This window comes from Oncorhynchus clarkii, chromosome 19 (assembly GCF_045791955.1).
Source record: "Oncorhynchus clarkii lewisi isolate Uvic-CL-2024 chromosome 19, UVic_Ocla_1.0, whole genome shotgun sequence".
In the NCBI taxonomy this organism is placed as follows: Eukaryota; Metazoa; Chordata; class Actinopteri; order Salmoniformes; family Salmonidae; genus Oncorhynchus; species Oncorhynchus clarkii.
In genome coordinates this window covers 6,619,824-6,643,170 of record NC_092165.1, presented here as the reverse complement: position 1 = coordinate 6,643,170, position 23,347 = coordinate 6,619,824, and the positions used below count along the sequence as shown (strand labels likewise).

General features: G+C 44.1%; 2 protein-coding genes across 8 annotated transcripts in view; one reads left to right on the top strand and one right to left on the bottom strand.

The window, feature by feature from the left end:
- Positions 1 to 5,062, bottom strand: part of LOC139374645 (equilibrative nucleobase transporter 1-like) — a 15,728-nt gene extending 10,666 nt beyond the window's left edge. Inside the window, exons 1-4 of one of the 3 annotated variants that reach the window (XM_071115693.1) lie at positions 4,534 to 4,896; positions 3,802 to 3,925; positions 3,545 to 3,688; positions 3,011 to 3,140 (exon numbers count right to left, since the gene is read on the bottom strand). In XM_071115693.1, coding sequence (XP_070971794.1) covers positions 3,011 to 3,084 — 74 coding nt within the window. In that variant the 5' untranslated portion in view covers positions 3,085 to 3,140; positions 3,545 to 3,688; positions 3,802 to 3,925; positions 4,534 to 4,896. Of the gene's footprint in view, positions 1 to 3,010; positions 3,141 to 3,544; positions 4,487 to 4,533 lie in introns of those variants that run through there. The other 2 variants (XM_071115691.1, XM_071115692.1) reach the window with 2 other exon arrangements.
- A 7,149-nt stretch (positions 5,063 to 12,211) lies between these two features.
- Positions 12,212 to 23,347, top strand: part of LOC139374643 (catenin delta-1-like) — a 54,566-nt gene continuing 43,430 nt past the window's right edge. For 2 of the 5 annotated variants that reach the window (XM_071115682.1, XM_071115683.1), the window contains exon 1: positions 12,326 to 12,547. The gene's annotated coding sequence lies outside the window, so the exon portion shown is untranslated. Of the gene's footprint in view, positions 12,548 to 23,347 lie in introns of all 5 variants that reach the window. The other 3 variants (XM_071115686.1, XM_071115685.1, XM_071115681.1) reach the window with 3 other exon arrangements.

Here is a 23,347-nt window from a genome sequence, read left to right as displayed (position 1 = left end):
TGAGCCCAGGTGTATCCTGTTTCTATTGATCATACTTGAGATGTTTCTACAACTTGATTGGAATCCACCTGTGGTAAATTCAATTGACTGGACATGATTTAGAAAGGCACACACCTGTCTATAAGGTCCCACAGTTGACAGTGCTTGTCAGAGCAAAAACCAAGCCATGACGTCGAAGGAATTGTCTGTAGAGCTCCGAGACAGGATTATGTCAAGGCACAGATCTGTGGAAGGGTACAAAAAAAATCTGCAGCATTAAAGTCCCCAAGAACACATTGACCATCATTCTTAAATGGAAGAAGTTTGGAACCACCAAGACTCTTCCTAGAGTTGGCCGCCCGGCCAAACTGAGCAATCGGGGGAGAAGGGCCTTGGTCAGGGAGGTGACCAAGAACCCAATGGTCACTCTGACAGAGCTCTATAGGTTTTCTGTGGAGATGGGAGAACCTTCCAGAAGGACAACCATCTCTGCAGCACTCCACCAATTAGGCCTTTATGGTGGAGTGGCCAGACGGAAACCACTCCTCAGTAAAAGGCACATGACAGCCCGCTTGGAGTTTGCCAAAAGGCACCTAAAGACTCTCAGTTCATGAGAAACTAAATGTTGGCCTGAATGCCAAGCGTCACATCTGTACGAAACCTGGCACCATCCCTACAGTGAAGCATGGTGGTGGCAGCATCATGCTGTGGGGATGTTTTTCAGCGGCAGGGACTGGGAGAGTAGTCAGGATCGAGGGAAACATGAACGGAGCAAAGTACAGAGATCCTCGATGAAAACCTGCTCCAGAGCGCTCAGGACCTCAGACTGGGGTGAAGGTTCACCTTCCAACAGGACGATGACCCTAAGCACACAGCCAAGACAACGCAGGAGTGGCTTCGGGACAAGTCTCAATGTCATGAAGTGGCCCACACATGAATCTGATCTAAAATGTCTGAAGAGACCTGAAAAAAGCTGTGCCGCAATGCTCCCCATCCATCCTGACAGAGCTTGAGGATCTGCAGAGAAGAATGGGAGAAACTCCCCAAATACAGGTGTGCCAAGCTTGTAGCGACATACCAAAGAAGACTCAATGCTGTAATCACTGCCAAAGGTGCTTCAACAAAGTACTGAGAAAAGGTCTGAATAACTATGTAAATGTGATATCAGTTTTTTATTTTGAATAGATTAGCAAACATTTCCAAAAAACAGTTTTTGCTTTGTCATTATGGGGTATTGTGTGCTGATTGATGAGGGGGAAAAACAATGTAATACATTTTTGGAGTAAGTCTGTAACGTAACAAAATGTGGAAAATACCATCACCATTGTCATCATGTAAACAGCCCATCTATCTACCTCATCCCCATACTGTATTTATTTATCTTGCTCCTTTGCACCCCAGTATCTCTACTTGCACATTCATCTTCTGCACATCTACCATTCCAGTGTTTAATTGCTGTATTGTAATTATTTCACCACCATGACTTATTTATTGCCTTACCTCCCTCATCTCACCTCATTTGCACTCACTGTATATAGACTTTTTGTTTTGTTTTTTTCTACTGTGTTATTGACTATGTTTTGTTTATTCCATGTGTAACTCTGTGCTGTTGTATGTGTCGAATTGCTTTGCTTTATCTTGGCCAGGTCGCAGTTGCAAATGAGAACTTGTTCTCAACTAGCCTACCTGGTTAAATAAAGGTGTTCTCAACTAGCCTACCTGGTTAAATAAAGGTGAAATTAAAAATTAAACAATTAAATAAAATCATTGTCAGCGGAAAAAATCGATAAACACACCTGTCTGTAACTGAAATCACAGCCTGTAATGGGAAATTATTGGAGAAATGATTTTCTTGTAATGAATTTTCTGTTGATATGGATTGATATGTAATAAACATGATTTTATGTGCGGCAAGACGCAGACAGATGCTTTCCTTTGGGGAGGGAAACAGGAGTTAACCATGTTTAATTAACCCTGTTAGTCTATAATTATCGGTTGGAACTAAGTACTGACCCACTGGACAAAAAGTGGTTGAATCCATGTTGTTTCCACATCATTTCAAGCCAAAACATTGACGTAATGGACGTTGAATCAACGTGGGAAACGAATTGGATTTGACAAGTCTTCAACGTCAGATTATGTCATATATTGTCACCCCAAACGTTTTACTGAAATCCAACGACGTGGTGATTGTTTTGGTTTGTTATTGATTTAGCGTTGAATTCACGTCAGTTGACAACTCAACCAAATGTAAATGAAAACTAGACGTTGAACTGACGTCTGTGCCCAGTGGGGACGTCCCAACATTTGACCTGTTTAGCTGCCGGTATAAATGTCTGCTGGTGTTGAATGTGGTTCAGGTTTGGAACCAGACACACTGTGTCTCTGTGACACTGTGATTCTATAGCAGCTGATGATGAGAATTCCTACAAGTCTCTCAGGCTGGTGTTTCCAGAATCTTCTGTGACAATGTGATTAACATTAGAAATGTTCTCTGCTTTTGTTCTGGAGGTTCTCCCTGAACTCTTGGAATAAACCAGATAGATTTTTGATAGATTTTTATCAATAACTGCTCTCCTTTTGGTTCACCTGGAAATTCATTTCACACCCTGTCCCAGTGCACTACTTTAGACCGGGGCTCATAGTGTAGGTCTCTGGTCAACAGTAGTACACTAATAGGGAATAGGGTGCTATTTCAGACAAAGTGCACTACTTTAGACCGGGGCTCATACTGTAGGTCTCTGGTCAACAGTAGGACACTAATAGGGAATAGGGTGCACTACTTTAGACCGGGGCTCATACTGTAGGTCTCTGGTCAACAGTAGGACACTAATAGGGAATAGGGTGCACTACTTTAGACCGGGGCTCATAGTGTAGGTCTCTGGTCAACAGTAGGACACTAATAGGGAATAGGGTGCTATTTCAGACAAAGCCATTGTTGTAAAAACGACACTCACCAGTTAGTTGACCCACCAAAAATAAATGATGGGCAGCATTACATTTTTTTTTTACAATAATAAAACATTCTCACGTGGCCAGGAGCCTGGTCGCCATGGTGCCGAAGTGGTCGAACAGGAAGCCCAGAGGAAAACGCAGGAAGTTCATGGAGAAGGAGGCGACGGTGAAGACCAGAGAGAACTGTTCATCTTGGCCACTACAGTCTGAGAGAGAGAGAGAGAGAGAGAGAGAGAGAGAGAGAGAGAGATGGTGGGATGTCGGAGAGAGAGAACTGTTCATCCTGTCTCCTGTCTACTACATTTTGAGACAGAGAAAGAGAAAGATGGAGGGCTGGGATTGGAGAGAGGGCGAGAAGGAAAGATGGATGGAGAGACCAGAGAGAACTGTTCATCCTGTCTACTGGTGTCTCAGAGAGAGAGGAGGGATGGGGGAGAGAGAGAACTGTTCATACTGTCTACTGGTGTCTCAGAGAGAGAGGAGGGATGGGGGAGAGAGCTTTTTGTGAGCTTCAGACGCTTTTGTGTGTGTGAGAAAGAGGTTGTGTGTGTGAGAAAGAGGTTGTGTGTGTGAGAGAGAGAAAGCGTGTGTGTGCGAGCTCATGACTCACCTGACTGTATGATGTTATCACCGGGCCGCTCCCCTGACAATGTGATAATGTCACCGGGGTCGGTGGCGTTGGCAGTGATGTCACAGAGGTCACTGAAGTAGCCGTCGTTCTTAAGGATGAACACCAGCGACGCCCAGCCGTACGCTATCCCCGAGAAACACAGGTTTTCAACGAATCCCGAGGCCACCGTCAAACTGTGGCGCAGCTTGGCCCCGCCCCCACATCCCAGCATGCTTGCTGCTGCCACTGCCGCTTACTTCCTGCTTCACTTTCGGGTTCCTCCTATGGGACTTTGTGTTGCTGGTCAGAGGGGTGGTGGTGAAGCTCGGTAGTAGTAGTGGTGGTGGGTCCCTCAATTTCTGACCACAGCATTGGTGCCACCTTTCAGCCCCAGGGGTATTTTTGGAAAGTAAGAGGAGATGAGGCGGGACTAGTTCCAAAATATGAAGTACTAAAATAAATGAGGGCAGTGAACCCCCCTGCAGCTAGTTTCCCTCACACTTCACCGTGTTGATCTGCATTGACTAGAATTAGTAGAACATGAACACAAACTAGTAGACCTTGAATAGAACTACTGACAGCCTGACTGCCTGTTAGAGAACACAGGTGAGTCCGTCATGTTTACTACAACCGTGTCCCAAACGGCATACTATTCCCTATATAGTGCACTACCTTTGACCAGCCCTGGCCCTGGTAGTGCACTTCAGTAAATAGGGAATAGGGTTCCATCAGGAACTCGGCAGGATTAAAAAGCCAGTATTAACCTTAACCTTTCTTTCACTACATCTGGCACTATAGCACTAGGTTCTCACACACAGTACACACAGTACACACAGTACACACAGTACACACGCACAGAGGGCACTGCTCCTGAAACTCTGTTACATAGTATTGCTATCTAACAGCAAATACACTGTTAACCCAGATACACTGGGCACAAAAGCAAACATACTCACAAGATGCATACTATGCACACACACACACTCTACCTGTAGAAGGGCCAACAGTGGAAGCCTCTGTCGTCTTCTCTCTCAGAACACAGTGTTCATCGTAGTTCTCTGGTCTCTATAGTACCACATAGTTCTCTCTGTCTGCTCACTGGTTCAACTCATCTGACTTACTCACTGGTTCTAACTGGTTCACTGGTTGTAACTGGTTCACTGGTTCTAACTGGTTCACTGGTTCTAACTGGTTCACTGGTTCTAACTGTCTCACTGGTTCTAACTGATTCACTGGTTCTAACTGTCTCACTGGTTCTAACTGGTTCACTGGTTCTAACTGGTTCACTGGTTCAAACTGGTTCACTGGTTCTAACTGTCTCACTGGTTCTAACTGATTCACTAGTTCTAACTGGCTCACTGGTCCTAACCGGTTCACTGGTTCTAACTGATTCACTGGTTTAAATTGCTTGCCAATCAGTGGGGGCTGCCCCCCCCACCGATTGAAGCCAGGTTCCCAAAGTCCATGTTGTCGGCTGGAGAGAATGCCTCAGTGTGTTCCATGTTGGCTGGTGTCCCAGTTGGCAGTTTTATGCGGAGTCACTGACTGAGGTTGTGTCCTGGTTGCAGTTATGTGCAGGCTGACACAGGAAAGGCCTGACCCTTTATCAGACACATTATTGGCAGTGGCTGGAGGGAGGGGGGCGGGGGCTTCAGTGTGTCAATCATCCTCTACTTAAGCTCTCATTAGTTCATTGGAGTGCCTTGGCTCCTCCCAGTGGTGTGTCTGTCTGTGGCTGTACTGTCCTTATCCCCAAAGATCCTGCTCTCAGACACACATGCAGTTCCTCTGTCTGCCTTCACAACAGTCCAACCAGACCAGAGGAGTGCTGTGAGCTGTGACAAGGTCAGAGGTCGTCTCATCTACTAGCCGCTGTCAGAACTAACAGCTAACAGGTTACAAAGGTTTACGTTAGTTCTGTTTGTTTACCTCAAGGTCTGGTCCATAGCATCTGTTTGTTTACCTCTGGCTCTGGTCCATGGCATCTGTTTGTTTACCTATGGCTCTGGTCCATAGCATCTGTTTGTTTACCTCTGGCTCTGGTCCATATCATCTGTTTGTTTACCTCTAGCTCTGGTCCATAGCATCTGTTTGTTTACCTCTGGCTCTGGTCCATATCATCTGTTTGTTTACCTCTAGCTCTGGTCCATAGCATCTGTTTGTTTACCTCTGGCTCTGGTCCATATCATCTGTTTGTTTACCTCTAGCTCTGGTCCATAGCATCTGTTTGTTTACCTCTGGCTCTGGTCCATATCATCTGTTTGTTTACCTCTAGCTCTGGTCCATAGCATCTGTTTGTTTACCTCTGGCTCTGGTCCATATCATCTGTTTGTTTACACTTAGCTCTGGTCCATAGCATCTGTTTGTTTACCTCTGGCTCTGGTCCATATCATCTGTTTGTTTACCTCTAGCTCTGGTCCATAGCATCTGTTTGTTTACCTCTGGCTCTGGTCCATATCATCTGTTTGTTTACCTCTAGCTCTGGTCCATAGCATCTGTTTGTTTACCTCTGGCTCTGGTCCATGGCATCTGTTTGTTTACCTATGGCTCTGGTCCATAGCATCTGTTTGTTTACCTCTGGCTCTGGTCCATAGCATCTGTTTGTTTACCTCTGGCTCTGGTCCATATCATCTGTTTGTTTACCTCTAGCTCTGGTCCATATCATCTGTTTGTTTACCTCTAGCTCTGGTCCATAGCATCTGTTTGTTTACCTCTGGCTCTGGTCCATATCATCTGTTTGTTTACCTCTAGCTCTGGTCCATAGCATCTGTTTGTTTACCTCTGGCTCTGGTCCATAGCATCTGTTTGTTTACCTCTGGCTCTGGTCCATATCATCTGTTTGTTTACCTCTAGCTCTGGTCCATAGCATCTGTTTGTTTACCTCTGGCTCTGGTCCATATCATCTGTTTGTTTACACTTAGCTCTGGTCCATAGCATCTGTTTGTTTACCTCTGGCTCTGGTCCATATCATCTGTTTGTTTACCTCTAGCTCTGGTCCATAGCATCTGTTTGTTTACCTCTGGCTCTGGTCCATATCATCTGTTTGTTTACCTCTAGCTCTGGTCCATAGCATCTGTTTGTTTACACCTAGCTCTGTGGGTTGAGGTATGTCCTCAAAAATTGCATTGTATTAACACATTAATCATTTACCACCACATAATCTGTATCTCAATAATTCCCACATCTGCAAATCAAAATGTGTTTACACACACACACACACACGCAAGCATGCACTCACACACCCCTGACGTAAAAATATTGCAGTCAGAGTGCAGTATAACTGCAGTGTTCTGCCAACACAGCGTCCAAAAATATGTTTTTTTTTTTATGCAATAATTTCGCAGTGTAACTGCAGTTATCTATAATTACTGCTTCCAAAATACCAGTCGACTGCCGTTACTGCACTTATACTGCAGTTTCAAAACGGCAATCTTTTTTTGTCCGGGACATAAATGCATATTGCAACAATAACAGCTGTTGATAAGAGATGTCATGATCAATGGCATATACATTTGCAGTTTTGAAAAACATTTGGTTTGAAGTAGGCTACTGTAGGCCTCGTTGAAATCCTGCAGACAGGTCTTTGGAAACATCAGTAAAGCTAAATTAGCATCATGAAGCAGCCTAATAAATATTCCCCTCCATATCGTCTCATTTGGTTTACATTCAAATTCACATCACTAGGTTACATACATGAATAACCTACCTCGTTCTGATCTCTGTCAAATCGAACGGAGTAGGTCTAGACGAGGGTTTGTGAGACATCGCTGTTTTTGTTCTTTAGGTAGGCCTAGTTTACAATATACAGTTGAAGTGGGAAGTTTACATACACTTAGATTTGAGTCATTATAATTTGTTTTTCAACCTCTCCACAAATGTCTTCTTAACAAACTATAGTTTTGGCAAGTCAGTTAGGACATCCACTTTGTGCATGACACAAGTCATTTTTCCAACTATTGTTTACTGTAACGAATCTCTTCTTCGTCTGAGGAAGAGTAGTCAAGATGGGACCAATATGCAGCGTGGTAAGTGTCCATGTTCATTTATTAAAACTGAACACATAAAACAAAATAACAACGTGAATGAAAGAAACGAACCCGTTCTGTCAGGTGATACACACAAAACAAAATAACAACGTGAATGAAAGAAACGAACCCGTTCTGTCAGGTGATACACACAAAACAACTACCCACAAATCATAGTGGGAACACAGACTACCTAAGTATGGTTCTCAATCAGAGCCAACGATTGACAGCTGCCTCTGATTGGCAGCTGTCAGAGCCCCCCCCCCCCCCCCCAGAATGGGGGCACCTGCTTACACATACGGCTTCGTCTGAATGTATCTATGCAGTGCCAATAGGACACCATCTACTGCCATTACTGTGTTACAGTACAGTGACACTTGTACAATCACAACAAAGGTCTTGGACTCTAACTCTGTTCCTCTCAGATGGAACCCTGGACTCTAACTCTGTTCCTCTCAGATGGAACCCTGGACTCTAACTCTGTTCCTCTCAGATGGAACCCTGGACTCTAACTCTGTTCCTCTCAGATGGAACCCTGGACTCTAACTCTGTTCCTCTCAGATGGAACCCTGGACTCTAACTCTGTTCCTCTCAGATGGAACCCTGGACTCTAACTCTGTTCCTCTCAGATGGAACCCTGGACTCTAACTCTGTTCCTCTCAGATGGAACCCTGGACTCTAACTCTGTTTCTCTCAAATGGAACCCTGTACAGCTGCTTCCTCGTAAGTTGGTGTTGACGCAGGATGCGGCAGAGTGTCGACATACTGACACGGTTGATATTATGGAATGTTGTGTGATCTGCCATGATTTGCTCTCGTAGTTGATGTAGGCGGATGGTGTTGTTTACCAACACTAGACTGACAATGGCCAGTTCCTGTTGATGGTGAACAGACGTTGCCTTCCACCCTCAGGGGGTCGTCTGGCAGTTCTGTAGAAAATACAACAGTATGTCATTGGTTAGGTTATTTTTTACATACTGTACTGTCATACTGTACACAGTAACATCACAACTGTATTACATGTACTTCACAGCACTATACCTGAGGAGCATAGACCTAACATTGTAGGACTACATTCTATTGTTCTGGGATGCAGAATGATGTACAACGACTACATAGGTACAGTCTAGTGTAGAACGTTGAAGACATACTTGTTCTCCAGTCTAAATGTCAGTATTATGGATGCTACCGTGTAGCGACTCCGGTTGGGCTGGACTCTCCGCCTCCCTCATCGTCAGGCCACGATTTATGACATGGTCCACCAAAGTGGCCCTTATGTTGTCTGAAATATGTCTCCGTATATTGCCTGGTCCCCTTCTTTATTCTTGTCTTCGTCGTCAACCTCTTTCTCTTCCTCTACCTCTTCCTCTCACTCTTACTGCCTCCATGTTTGCAAAGTTCTCAAAAAAGAGGTGAGCTAACCTGAGGTCTATTTGTAGTGCTGAGGCTCAGACTAATTGGTGTTCAATTACTGTAGAAGTGTGTGTGTGTGTGTGTGTGTGTGTGTGTGTGTGTGTGTGTGTGTGTGTGTGTGTGTGTGTGTGTGTGTGTGTGTGTGTGTGTGTGTGTGTGTGTGTGTGTGTGTGGGTGTGTGTGTGTGTGTGTGTGTGTGTGTGGGTGTGTGTGTGTGTGGGTGCTGCCAATTTCAGGTATGTTTCGCATTTTGAATAGAAGTGTTTTCCCAATGATTGCAAGAGATTTCATTCTTGAACGAAGTATCTAATGTAACAAACAGTGTGTAGTATTTTGCAATCGGCAAAAACTGTAAACAGAATATCCAGTGTTTGTTAAGAGAGAGTGTGGGGGGGGGGGGAGATGTTTGGAGAGAGGGAGATAGATGGGGGAGGGATGATCATTGCACTCTTGATTTCTAAGAAAAGGGTTTTCATTGATACACTCAAACACAAACCACACACGTACACACATTCAGCCAATCAAGAATTAGCTGATTAGAAATCCCAGGTGTGTTCGAGAATTGACGACCTGCGGATAACAGAATCATCAACATAACTGATCGATTGTTCAATCATCTGTTTATCCTCCGACTTTGTGCGGCTTGTGGATGGAGATAATGCATGCTCTGGTAGATTGGAGATGAAGTCCAATCAGTCCTGGGCCTCAGTGTGTGAAGCTGACTTTGACTGGCAGGATGCAGAGGTAGTTTGTCAAGAGCTTCTCTGTCCAGATTTCAGAGCAGTTCATGTACCCCTCTCTCTCTCTGACTTTCTATCTCTCTCACACACATTATTTATCTCTTTGTCTTACTTTCTCTCTCTCTCTCTCTCTCTGACTCTCTACCTTTCTCACACACATTATTTCTCTCTTTGTCTTACTTTCTCTCTCTCTCTCTCTGTCTAGCTACACTACTCAGTCTGTTGCAGGGAGGGAGTAGGTGTGCAGGGAAAGTGGATTTACATAATTTAGGCGGGGCCACAATAGCGGGCCCTGACTGGGACATCAACGAAGCAACTGTGGTGTGCAGACAGCTGGACTGTGGTTCTGCAGTTTCAGCAACACGAGGCAGTTACTTTGGCAGAGGATCTGGATCAGTCACACAGATGTATTTTTCACGCAGAGGATCTGGATCAGTCACACAGATGTATTTTTCACGCAGAGGATCTGGATCAGTCACACAGATGTATTTTTCACGCAGAGGATCAGAGTCTGAACTGCGTCGATGCCCATACTCATACGCCGGCTTCGGAAGCTTTTCTCACGGCGAAGGCGATGCCGGCGTGGTCTGTTCAGGTAAGACTTGTTGGTTAGATGGTGTGGAGTTGTTTGTCTTTTCACTGAGTCACTCTTGTTGTACATGATGTAATGGCTTTCTGAAGTGAGGAGGAGAAGTTTCCATTGATAGGACATTTACAGACTCTTTTCAGGTTTCAGGTTCTGGCATTGTATTGATACTCGGGGAAACATATTTGTTTTGTGTGTTTGACTATTTCTGTGATAGTTTGGCTCCATTTAACACTATCAGAGGAACTGCTCTATTGCATTAAATGATGACTAATTAATCAAATAGAAATCCTCAATTATAATGAACTGCTATTGTATTTAAAAGTCCATAAGTTGCTGTAGGCCCTTCATCTTTGAAATAGAATAACAATAAACCTCATATACAGGGTAGGTATCTATTTGTGTTGCTCTGTGAGGGAGGGTGTTATTAATCACTTCCACTTACTTCCACATCGATGATGTCATCACATCTAAATGAGGAAGGTCATTAGATGTTCCATCCTCTTCTCCAGATCTCCTGGTCCAGCCTGATATCTCCCTGAATGTCTCAACGGAAGGGGTGTCCAGGGGCTACCCGGGGCCTGAGCTGTTATGGGGCCACAGCTTCACCATCTCCTGCTCCACTCAGCCACAGTACCCAGGAGGCTCCTTCCTCCTCACGTTCACCGGCACCAACAGAACCCAGACCCAGCCAGCTGTCATCCTCTTCCCTGCTGCAGATGACTCCCACCAAGGAAACTACAGCTGTGTTTATAAGAATGATGTTTTCTCTCATAACTTCTCCTCTGAGAGTGAGCTCCTCTCTCTAACAGGTACCAGACGTAACTTTAACTGACAGACTCTGATTCACAGATGGTTCTGATGCTAATCACTAGGATGCCAACCAATACGTGTCTCTGTTCCAGCCTCTCCTCTGCCAGCTGTCATCATCAAACTGGTCATAGTGCTGCTGACCACCACAGCTACGTTTCTGCTCTGCAAGTCAAGAGTCAGGTAAACAAAAGATTTATGCATAGAGGTTGAATACGAACTAGTTGGGAGATGGACTGTCATGGTGTGTGTGTGTGTGTGTGTGTGTGTGTGTGTGTGTGTGTGTGTGTGTGTGTGTGTGTGTGTGTGTGTATTGAGATCCCTTTCGGTAAACAGTAGTCTCCTGGTGCTGTCTCTTTAGGTCAGTAGGTGTCAACAGAGAGCTGGATAGCGGTGCGTGGAGGGGTTGCCCCTGCATCCCAGGAGGGAGGGCTGCTGGCAGAGAGAGGGGAGAGCAGCCCAGAGGACAGGAGGAAGAGGACGAGTAGGAGGCAAGTCTTTGAACACACTGCCCAAGATCAGGTTACACACACACACATCTTCAGAATAAGCTATTTAAGATATAGGTCATTTCCACTTAGTAATTGTTTTTTATATTAGCTACAGATGATAGTAACTACTACTACAGTAACTACTACATAGGACATTCTGTGTGTGATATTATGCATTGGGGTGGCAGGGTAGCCTAGTGGTTAGAGTGGTGGACTAGTTCAAATCCCTGAGCTGACAAGGTGCAAATCTGGCGTTCTGTCCCTGAACAGGCAGTGTTCCTAGGCCGTCATTGAAAATAAGAATTTGTTCTTAACTGACTTGCCTAGATAAAAAAAAAGTATCCTGAATGCTTTGCTTATATTCATTGATTGGCCTATGTGGTAAATAAAAGGTAATTGATGTTACAGAAAACATTTAACATTTGATTCAGAAACTAAAACTTTGATTCAGAAACTAAAACTTTGATTCGTGTGTATTGTATTTTATCAAATAAACCACCTTACTTTACAACGCATGCTGGTGTTGGGTAATGCGCAACAAATGGTAATTACGGTAAAGAACCCAACCCCTATCCTGTGTGTGTGCTCGTCATCTCGCACTCAGGGAAGGGAAAATAGGAAAACTGTCGGGAAGGAAGAGCAGTGAACACACCTATTATCTATTCTAGATTGGTCCTAAAAGAGTGCACAGTCAAGGGGGGCTAAACTAGTCACTTTCTGCGTTAGTTTACCCATGTGTGTGTAATCTAGGTAAAGCTATTTGCTGAATAGGGGAAATTCGACTTCACTACTCGGTCGTGCAGTGGGCTAAGAACGCCCAGAATTGGAGTTGCAACAGCAGCAGTTGGAAATCTGAGTCTGTTTCGATAGGCCTGGATCCCTGTTCAAACAACGCCTGGGGACTTGCATGAAAACAACAAAAGAACCACCCGAAATTGGTAATTCAGTACATTGTTTTTCAATCATTTGATTTAAGTGTCTGAACGTATACAAAAAAATAGTTAACGCTAGCTAGTTAGCAAGCGGTCGCTAGCGGTGTTGTAGTTTGGTTAGCTAACGTTAGATGTCTACAGTTAGCGAATTTGTAGCTTAGCTATAATATAGCTACTGTATTCGGTTGTATTTGTTTTGCACTCATTGCACTACTGTCCAATAATAGCGACTTGCTTAGTTACCTATTAATAAGCTAACATTAGCGTAAAACAATCGTCGTCAGCTTGCTAAGTTAGTTAGCTCGTTGGCTGGTTTGCTAGCAGAAACTAACGTTTGCTTGAGAGCGAGTGTGACGTTTGTCACCTAGTTAACGTTACCCAACTAGCAATTGAGTTATGTGAAGTTTACAAAATTGTCTACCTAACAAGCATTTTATGGATTTAAGTTCCATGTATTTCACAGACTCCCGGCAGACAGTAAGTTGGCCACACTGTAGTCGTTAGGTCAAAGCCCGTCGGCAGAGTGAGCTACCAGATACTCCTTGTACACGGACGTTGGGCCGCTCACGAAATATGAGTCAAAGTCCACGTTAATCATTTTATTATAGGTCTCTTTTACCTCACCATCATGTGTAGATGGAGTTTTTGCTGTCATTCCCTCCCCCCGTCGTGCTGTTAATGTGTAGCAGTGGTGTAGCGTTAATTACTCTAGTGAGAAGTTGTTCTCGACTAGCCAAGGTAGCTAACTAACGTTACATTGTTAATGAAGTGTTTGCTCTGTACTAAACTTTATCTCCTGTCATATTTGTCATATCGAGATGTATGTGTTGGAAGTCATGAAACAGCTGCAAAGTGTACTAACGACTACTGTAACATTACACGGCTGTGTACAGTAATAATTGTCCAACACCATCCGTGTTTTTTTTCTTCTCCTTTTCTGTTATGAAGGGGTGGCTCCCTCTTTTATGTCTTGGATTTCTTTGATATATTCACAATGAGAGGAAGGTAGAAAGGGGGGCGGGAGAGGAAGAGAATAACCTGTTTTGTGGGTCTTGGCCACGTTTTGGAATAGGATGGGTTTACATAGTCATTTAGCAGCTCTTATCCAGAGTGTCTTACAAGAGCAATCAGGGTGAAGTGCCTTGCTTGAGGGCACATTGGCATATTTTTCATCTGGTCGGCTTGGGATTTGGACCAGCAACCTTTTGGTTTCTGGCCCAACACTCCTATCCGCTAGGCTACCTGCCAATGGGTGGGGTAGAGTCAGGCGTGGTTGTTTCATTTGCACTCTCATGGTATGTAGAAAGACTTCAGAGTCCAACGGCGACGCCGTTGCCACCTTCTCAGTTCACACTATTTCAATTTATATTGTATGCTACAGTTCCATGGTTTGTCGCTCCTCACCACCAGTATCTATTGACCAAAAAGAGCACCGTACAAATACACATGTCAAACTATCTTAGCTGTCTGCTGGGGGGTTCCAACGCAACACAGCCAAATGTTTGACATTCGTCAACATTGACCAGTTGAAATTTGGGAGAAGGAGAGGGAACGCGTTAGTACATGCTCTCTTTTCAGTAGTAGTAGGTTACTTCACTCCTTCGCCAAATTGAACACTTCTCATTTTTACCCTCAAATGTAATTTGTGAGATGACTCTGTCGTTGAGTTCATACTGGAAGTTATTTCAAAGTGACTTGAGAGTTGTAGCCTAGCAATGTAGTAGCCTAGCTCCAGCACACAGGCGGTGATTTTTATGCCAGGAGTATCATTTATGATCCTCTTTAATGACAGCCTTTCAAGTCACGCTATGGGTGTGGCCCAGACACACGGACCTCTGCTTTTACTGTATTTGCACCTTCCTAGGTTTGGTGCTACACCTGAGATGTGTTTATTTGATCTGTTAACTTGGTGTTAAAAAAAATACAATAATTTGCCAGTGGTTTTCAGAGTGAACATGTCAGCCATTTCATTTCCTGGTCACCTTTACTGGTTGTGCATGACTCCACTCTACCTGTATGTAAACAACGGGTGTGGCCATTTCACATTCTCTTCCCTCCATATATTTGATTGAGCATGACATCACACTGCTGTGAATATGACTCCCTTTTCCCCAGTCAAAGAATTAACATGGCTAACGTTTTACTGTTACTTGGAAACTCTGTCTTGCACTGCTCAATGTGCCTCTACTGTGTGTCTGTGTCAGAGGCCACCATACTCTGGCTAGTATTTAGTTTGCCTGCGGGGAGTGTTACATAGGCGGAAGTCTAGGACTGGCACTGGTGGTGTTTGGACTGAGGCCAAGGTTAAAACACACACACCAACTGCCCGTCTCTGTCGTCAGCCATTCAAATGTGTCTGAGTCAGGAGCACCGGTACAGGGACCAGACCACAACAAGACTTTACCACACAGCAGCGATGACACTCAGTAAAACACTGGGGAATCAAGTTTGTGTGTGGTCTAGAGGTCGGCCGATTAATCGGAGTGGCCGATTTAAAGTGAAATGGCTAGCTAGTTAGCATGCGCTGATAGCATTTCAAACGTCACTCGCTCTGAGTCTTGGGGTGGTTGTTTCCCTTGCTCTGCATGGGTAACGCTGCTTCGATGGTGGCTGTTGTCGTTGTGTTGCTGGTTCGAGCCCAGGGAGGAGCGAGGAGAGGGACGGAAGCTATACTGTTACACTGGCAATACTAAAGTGCCTATAAGAACATCTAATAGTCAAAGGTTAAGGAAAGACAAATGGTATAGCGGTAAATAGTCCTATAACAACTACAACCTAAAACTTCATACCTGGGAATATTGAAGACTCATGTTAAAAGGAACCACCAGCTTTCATATGTTCTCATGTTCTGAGCAAGGAACTGAAACGTTAGCTTTCTTAACATGGCACATATTGCACTTTTACTTTCTTCTCCAACACTTTGTTTTTGCATTATTTAAACCAAATTGAACATGTTTCATTATTTATTTGAGGCTAAATTTATTTTATTGATGTATTATATTAAGTTAAAATAAGTGTTCATTCAGTATTGTTGTACTTGTCATTTTTACAAATAAATAAATAAAAATCGTCTGATTAATCGGTATCGGCCTTTTTGGTCCTCCAATAATCGGTACCAGTATCGGAGTTGAAAAATCATAATCGGTCGACCTCTAGTGTGGTCCTTGCATATTACTACCTAATCACTATAAGACTATTATTTCCATGTAGTATGGAAACATACTGATCAGGCCTCATGTCAGTGGAAGCTAACTGCTACTGATTGAGATTACTTCTGTATCTGGAGATTTAACTAGTCACGCTGAGACTTTAAAAAAAAAAATTTTTTAGAAAATGTTTTTTATAATATTTTTTTCAGATGTGGTTTATTTTTTATATTTTTTTTTACTCATATTTTACCAGGTAAGTTGACTGAGAACATGCTCTAATTTACAGCAACAGCCTGGAGAGAGGGTGAATAAGCCAATTGGAAGCTGGGGATTATTAGGTGGCAGTGATGGTATGAGGGGTCAGATTTGGAATTTAGCCAGGACACTGGGGTTAACACCCCTTACGACAATTGCCATGAGATCTTTAGTGACCACAGAGAGTCAGGACACACGTTTAACGTCCCGTCCACAAGCCTGCACCCTACACAGGGCAATGTCCCCAATCACTGCCCTGGGGAATTGGGATATTTTATTTTAGACCAGAGGAAAGAGTGCCTCCTACTGGCCCTCCAACACCACTTCCAACAGCATCTTGTCTCCCATCCAGGGACTGACCAGGACTAACCCTGCTTAGCTTCAGGGGCAAGCCAGCATTGGGATACAGGGTGGTATGCTGCTGGCATTGATCTAGAGCAGTTAGTGGTATTTACCTACAATCCTACATGCATGTGTTGACTGGGAATGCATCATGCACATTGGTGGGTTAGTTTTGTGTGTGAGGGTCGGGAGCAGTAAATGGCTTCGCTGTCTAATACCCATGCTATCCCATCAGTGGACACACAGGATTCACCACTGGGCTAACTGCTTTAATAATGGAGGGGCTAACGATGGCCCCACCTGCACTTAAGGCCTGCACTGGACTTGTTAGAAACATTAGCATTATGGTGATGAAGCCTGATGCTCAGAGATCTCCATATATGCATACAGCCTAGGCTAGATACTTTGTTCTCCTTGAAATGGGCAGTGATTTCCACAGCCTGTAAGTAACGTAATATAACACAGAAACACAACACCACAGTACAGCCATACATGGCGGCAAGCAAATCTTTAGGTTGACTCGGCGTGATATCTCTGCTGTCTCATTCAACAGCCTTTAGGGTGACTGAGCCTAATATCACTGCTGTCTGTTTCAATAGCTGTTGTGTGTGTGTCTTAGAATACACTCTACAAAGAACCTAGAATCCTAGTCAACTGATTACTGGTGTCACCTTCAGTCTTTCAACAGCTGATAGTCTAGAAAGAACCTTGAATCCTAGCCAACTGGTCACCTTCAGTCTCTTTCAACAGCTGATAGAAATATCCTAGAACCCTACCTGGCATGCTGAGTGAGGTCAAAATTACATGCAGCACATTGAGGATGACAGAGCCTCATATCACTGGTGTCTCACCTCCGGTCTCTGAACAGCTGCTGTCTCTGTGTCTCACAACACAGTCTAAGGCTGTGTTTAGGCAGGCAGCCCAATTCTGATTTTTTTTCTCCAATAATTGTTCCTTTGACCAATCAGATCAGCTCTGAAATGATCGGATGTGATTGGTCAAAAGACCAATTAGTGGGAAAAACATCAGAATTGGTCTGCCTGTCTGAACGCAGCCCTAGAATCCTAGAAATCTGGCACATGATTTTAGGGGCATGCCCATTTGGCTTCAAAAGGTGTTCTCTGCCAGGGCACCAAGGCCATCTGCCAGGGCAGTGTTTTTTTTTTAAGAAACTCAGTCAGGCTTCCAACTTACTCTTAAAAGTTGTAATAGTAGAATGCACAAGGTGAAATTTCGATATTGGGTAGTACATCATCAGGTCATGTCAGTCATTGCATACCTCAAAGAGCTATTTATAACTAGTCCATGTCATCTGTTTTTTAGCACATAGATTTTTGAGTCACTCAAATATCACATGAATAGACATTAGACATGGCAAAATGTATAGAATTGCAAGAAAATTTGCTATATAACAATGTTCTCTGCACCCAATGACAAAATGTGAATAATTGCAGAAAATAAGCTTTAAACCAGCAACATTTTCTCTCCTCCAACAAGCGGGGTGCAAATAGTTTGTGTCATGAACATTACATTCTCTGGAAACAGCTCTGATGGACAATCCTGCAGTTTGCATGCCAATTGCACACTCCCTCAAAACCTGAGATATCTGTGGCAATGTGTTGTGACAAAACTGCACATTTTAGCGGCATTTTAGTGCCCCCCAGCACAAGGTGCACCTGTGTAATGATCATGCTGTTTAATCAGCTTCTTGATATGCGACACCTGTCAGGTGGATGGATTATTTTGGCAAAGTAGAAATGTTCACTAACAGAGATGTACATTTCTTTTGAGAAATAAGCTTTTTGTGCTCATGGAAGATTTCTGTTGTCTTTTTATTTCAGCTTATGAAACATGGGACCAACATTTTATGTTGCGTTTTTGTTCACTCTACATACATACACACACACGTTGTTACGTTACAGCCTTATTCTAAAAGGTATTAAATAAAAACATTCCTCAGCAACCTACACACAATACCCCATAATGACAAAGTGAAAACTGGTTTTTAGACAGTTTTGCAACAACAACAAAATATATAATACAGAAATACATTATTTACATAAGTATTCAGACCCTTTGCTCTGAGACTTGAAATTGAGCTCAGGTGTATCCTGTTTCCATTGATCATCCTTGAGATGTTTCTTCAACGTGATTGGAGTCCACTTGTGGTAAATTCAATTGATTGGACATGATTTGGAAAGGCACACACCTGTCTATATAAGGTCCGATAGTTGACAGTGCATGTCAGAGCAAAAACCAACCCATGGAAGTCAAAGGAATTGTCCATAGAGCGCCGAGACAACAGGATTGTATCGAGGCACAGATCTGGGGGAAGGGTACCAAAACATTTCTGCAGCATTGGAGGTCCCCAAGAACATATTGGCCTCCATCATTCTTAAATGGAAGAAGTTTGGAACCACCAAGACTCTTCCTTCAGTTGGACACCCAGCCAAACTGAACAATTAGGGGAGAATGGCCTTGGTCAGCAAGGTGACCAAGAACCTGATGGTCACTCTGACAGAGCTCCAGAGTTCCTCTGTGCAGATGGGAAAACCTTCCAGAAGGACAACCATCTCTACAGCACTCCACCAGTCAGGCCTCTATGGTAGAGTGGCCAGACGGAAGCCACTCCTCAGTAAAAGGCACATGACAGCCTGCTTGGCGTTTCTCAGACCATGAGAAACAAGATTCTCTGGTCTGATGAAACCAAGATTCCAACTCTTTGACCTGAATGCCAAGCGTCACTTCTGGAGGAAACCTGGTACCATCCCTATGATGAAGCATGGCGGTGGCATCATCATGCTGTGGGGATGTTTTTCAGCAGCACGGAGACTAGTCAGGATCGAGGGAAACCTGAACGGAGCAAAGTACAGAGATCCTTGATGAAAACCTGCTCCAGAGCGCTCAGGACCTCAGCCTGGGGTGAAGGTTCACCTTCCAACAGTACAACAACTCTAAGCACACAGCCAAGACGACGCAGGAGTGGCTTAGGGACAAGTCTTTGAATGTCCCTGAGTGGCCCAGCCAGAGCCTGGACTTGAACCTGATCAAACATCTCTGGAGTCAATATTTATGCAGCAATGTTGTGAAGTGGCCCAGACATGAATCTGATCGAAAATGTCTGAAGAGACCTGAAAAAAGCTGTGCCGCAATGCTCCCCATCCACCCTGACAGAGCTTGAGTATCTGCAGAGAAGAATGGGAGAAATTCCCCAAATACAGGTGTGCTAAGCTTGAGGCGTCCTACCCAAGAAAACTCAATGCTGTAATCACTGCCAAAGGTGCTGTAACTATAAGTATGGATTAAAGGTTCTGAATACTTCTGTACATGTGATATTAGTATTTCTCATGTTCTCAACTTTCATTATCCAGCAGCCAATCTTTTTAACAAACAATGCTAACTGTTGCATCTTTAGATCTTCCCTCTTAATTTTTAAAGGATATTTTCATCTGTCATAAACTATTCGGTGTGCTTTGGAGAACGGTGTTTTCCCACTAATTGGAATTTGGAACGTATAATGTGAGTAAATAACTTATTAGGCTATCTGTCTGTCATTCTGTGCGAGAAATAAATATCCCAATATGACCAATAGAATAGGTCAACTTTTTGGACTATGGGGGATAGTAAATTGACAGGCTAGTGCTTTTGCTGTTTGTTACTCATCTTGATGTCTGATGAAAGTGAATGTGGACAGTGGTTCTACATCCTCAGAATGGGAGAAGGAGGAGGAGGAACAACGTGGCATCCCTGATGTGTCCTCCTTCACTCCTAGCCTACTTCAGAGCTGAGATGCCTGTGAGAAGAAGGAGGAACACCGTAGCATCCCTGACATGTCCTTCTTCACTCCCAGCCTACTTCAGAGCTGAGATGTCTGGGAGAAGGACCCCGTCACGAGACTGGCGTTGGCTAATAACAATTGAGATATCTGAGAGAGCCATGTGAGTGAGAGGTGCTTTGGAGCACGGTGGCTGGCAGCCGGGAGAAGGGAATTATAATGATTATATTCAGCTCAAGGGCACAACGGACACTGGCTGCAAGGCGTGGATTTTCGGGGGCGTTGCGGCCACACCAGGGGGTCGTCGATGCCCCTGGGACATCTGAGGCCTGTATGTGGTACAAGGCTACCCGGCTGGCGTTGCGGCCACACCAGGGGGTCGTCGATGCCACTGGGACATCTGAGGCCTGTATGTGGTACAAGGCTACCCGGCTTCCCATCTGAACCTGTCTTGTGAAGTGTGTTTTGTCCCTGTCAGTGTAAACCCATGAGCCCAATTTAAAATGCGTTAGGCTGCTTTAGAGGTACCTGGAAAATATGTTTGCTGATAAATGAGGCCAACTTTTATCATTCTTTCTAGTTCTTATATTTCTTATTGTTTGGATTAGTGCGTTTTGTTCTGTATTATTGCACTGTCGGTGATAAGCATTTCGCTGCACCCTCGATAACATCAGCAAAACATGTGTACGTGACTAATAACATTTGATTAGAGATGTGAAATCATTAGAGGAATGGAAAGAAAGGCCCCTTGCCCTTGTAACCACTCCAGGGCTGAGAGGGAGAGGTAGAAAGAGAGAGAGGGACAGATGAGTGGATAAATGAAAAAAGTGAAGGATTAGCCACAAACACAACCTGAACAGCTGAGGCAGGATGTGACATGCCAGAACTCCCGTTGGAATGTGTGACGGAGGTGTGTGTGAGAGGGAGAGAGAGAGAGAGAGAGGGGGGGAGAGACAGTTTGTGTCAAGCGGAAAGAGAAGGGGAGGGTGAAGAGATTAAGCAAGTTCACTGAAACTTGATGTTCTGTTTTTAGTTTTCAAGGATAAAGCTCATGTCACCATGACCAGATACCAGACCTACTGTAATACACTTCTCTTTGTTCATCCACTCACCACAGACAGCTGCAGACTGGGTGGGGGGTTGCTACTGTACAGTAATGAATCCGGCCAGTGGCTGACTGGAGACAGGTTTGAAGGGGGGAAATGATTTGGATGGCTGGTCCTCCGGTATGACTACAGCTCAAGAAGGATCTGATTCCATGTAGGCTAATGTGGTTATGTTTTGAACTAGGTATGTGAACGGTTATTCCAATAGCCAAACGGACGTTAGGATTGAAATACTTTTGTGAGTATGACATTTTGAGTTTTTTGGGGGGGGGCTATTTTAACATGAACAAAAACTTTTTCTGATTTACATTTTAACATCCATGTGACATTGTTACATACAAGAATATACCATGACATTTCAAATTCTTAGTTTAATTAAACAAACTTTTTTGGGGTAGTTTTTATGACGCCACAGACTGGTAGTTGACCGGTAGCCTTCACTGTGTAGCTTGTTGTTTGTGTTGGCCAATCAAAGAGGCTCAATGTGGAACGAAAATTCACTAATGCAACACTAGATGGAATAAAATGACCCAATTGAAAAGTTAGCCAAATGAGAGGGAGAAAGCTACGAACAGCAACCAACAGGTGGGCTGTTTTATCTGAATGGGGTTTGGGGTGAAAGTGCAGCATGTGGCCGCAGCATTAGCCTAGCTGTCTACACCGAGCGTACCAAACATTAAGAACACCTCTTTCCATGACAAACTGACCAGGTGAATCCAGGTGAAAGTGATGATCCCCTTATTGATGTCACTTGTTAAATCTGATACAGTCAGTGTAGATGAAGGGGAGGAGACAGGTTAAAGAAGCCTTGAGACATGGATTGTGTATGTGGTGGGGGGGGTTCAACTCTATTATGTGTTCCTAATGTTTTGTATAGTCGGTGCAAAGCTGGCTCTTCTCTAGGCTACTCTATCCAAGACAGTGTAAAGCTGGCTCTTCTCGAGGCTACTCTATCCAAGACGGTGTAAAGCTGGCTCTTCTCGAGGCTACTCTATCCAAGACGGTGTAAAGCTGGCTCTTCTCGAGGCTACTCTATCCAAGACGGTGTAAAGCTGGCTCTTCTCGAGGCTACTCTATCCAAGACGGTGTAAAGCTGGCTCTTCTCGAGGCTACTCTATCCAAGACGGTGTAAAGCTGGCTCTTCTCTAGGCTACTCTATCCAAGACAGTGTAAAGCTGGCTCTTCTCTAGGCTACTCTATCCAAGACAGTAAAGCTGGCTCTTCTCGAGGCTACTCTATCCAAGACAGTGTAAAGCTGGCTCTTCTCGAGGCTACTCTATCCAAGACAGTGTAAAGCTGGCTCTTCTCGAGGCTACTCTATCCAAGACAGTGTAAAGCTGGCTCTTCTCTAGGCTACTCTATCCAAGACAGTGTAAAGCTGGCTCTTCTCTAGGCTATCTATCCAAGACAGTGTAAAGCTGGCTCTTCTCTAGGCTACTCTATCCAAGACAGTGTAAAGCTGGCTCTTCTCTAGGCTACTCTATCCAAGACAGTGTAAAGCTGGCTCTTCTCTAGGCTACTCTATCCAAGACAGTGTAAAGCTGGCTCTTCTCTAGGCTACTCTATCCAAGACAGTGTAAAGCTGGCTCTTCTCTAGGCTACTCTATCCAAGACAGGGACTTCTATGATGATACGTTGTATGATGATGAATAACATTGTGACTGCTACCAGTTGGCTCGTCTTGGCTGTAGCTGAGTTGCCTTGGTCTCTCCTCTTCCTCCGTCTGCTCGCTCCCTTCTCATACGTTACTAACCGGCCCATCCGCAGCGGCAGCAATAGCGTGCCAGCCTCCCTCGTGCAGAAGTTAAAAATAGGTATTTTGACTATCCGGACTATCTGACAGATTCATGATACTATTTGAGTAGTGAAATTATTTCAGACCCCCATTCCTTTTCCTTTTTAAATTTTAAATTTAAATTTTTTTTTAGATTTTCCCAAGACTTGACCAGGAAGTTCATCTCTGTCGGTTTATGTTTGGTTCAGTTAGGCCAAGTTTCCTGTTCTGAATCCTCTAGCTACGTTTGGTTCAGTAAGTTTCCTGTTCTGAATCCTCTAGCTATGTTTAGTTCAGTAAGTTTCCTGTTCTGAATCCTCTAGCTACGTTTAGTTCAGTAAGTTTCCTGTTCTGAATCCTCTAGCTACGTTTAGTTCAGTAAGTTTCCTGTTCTGAATCCTCTAG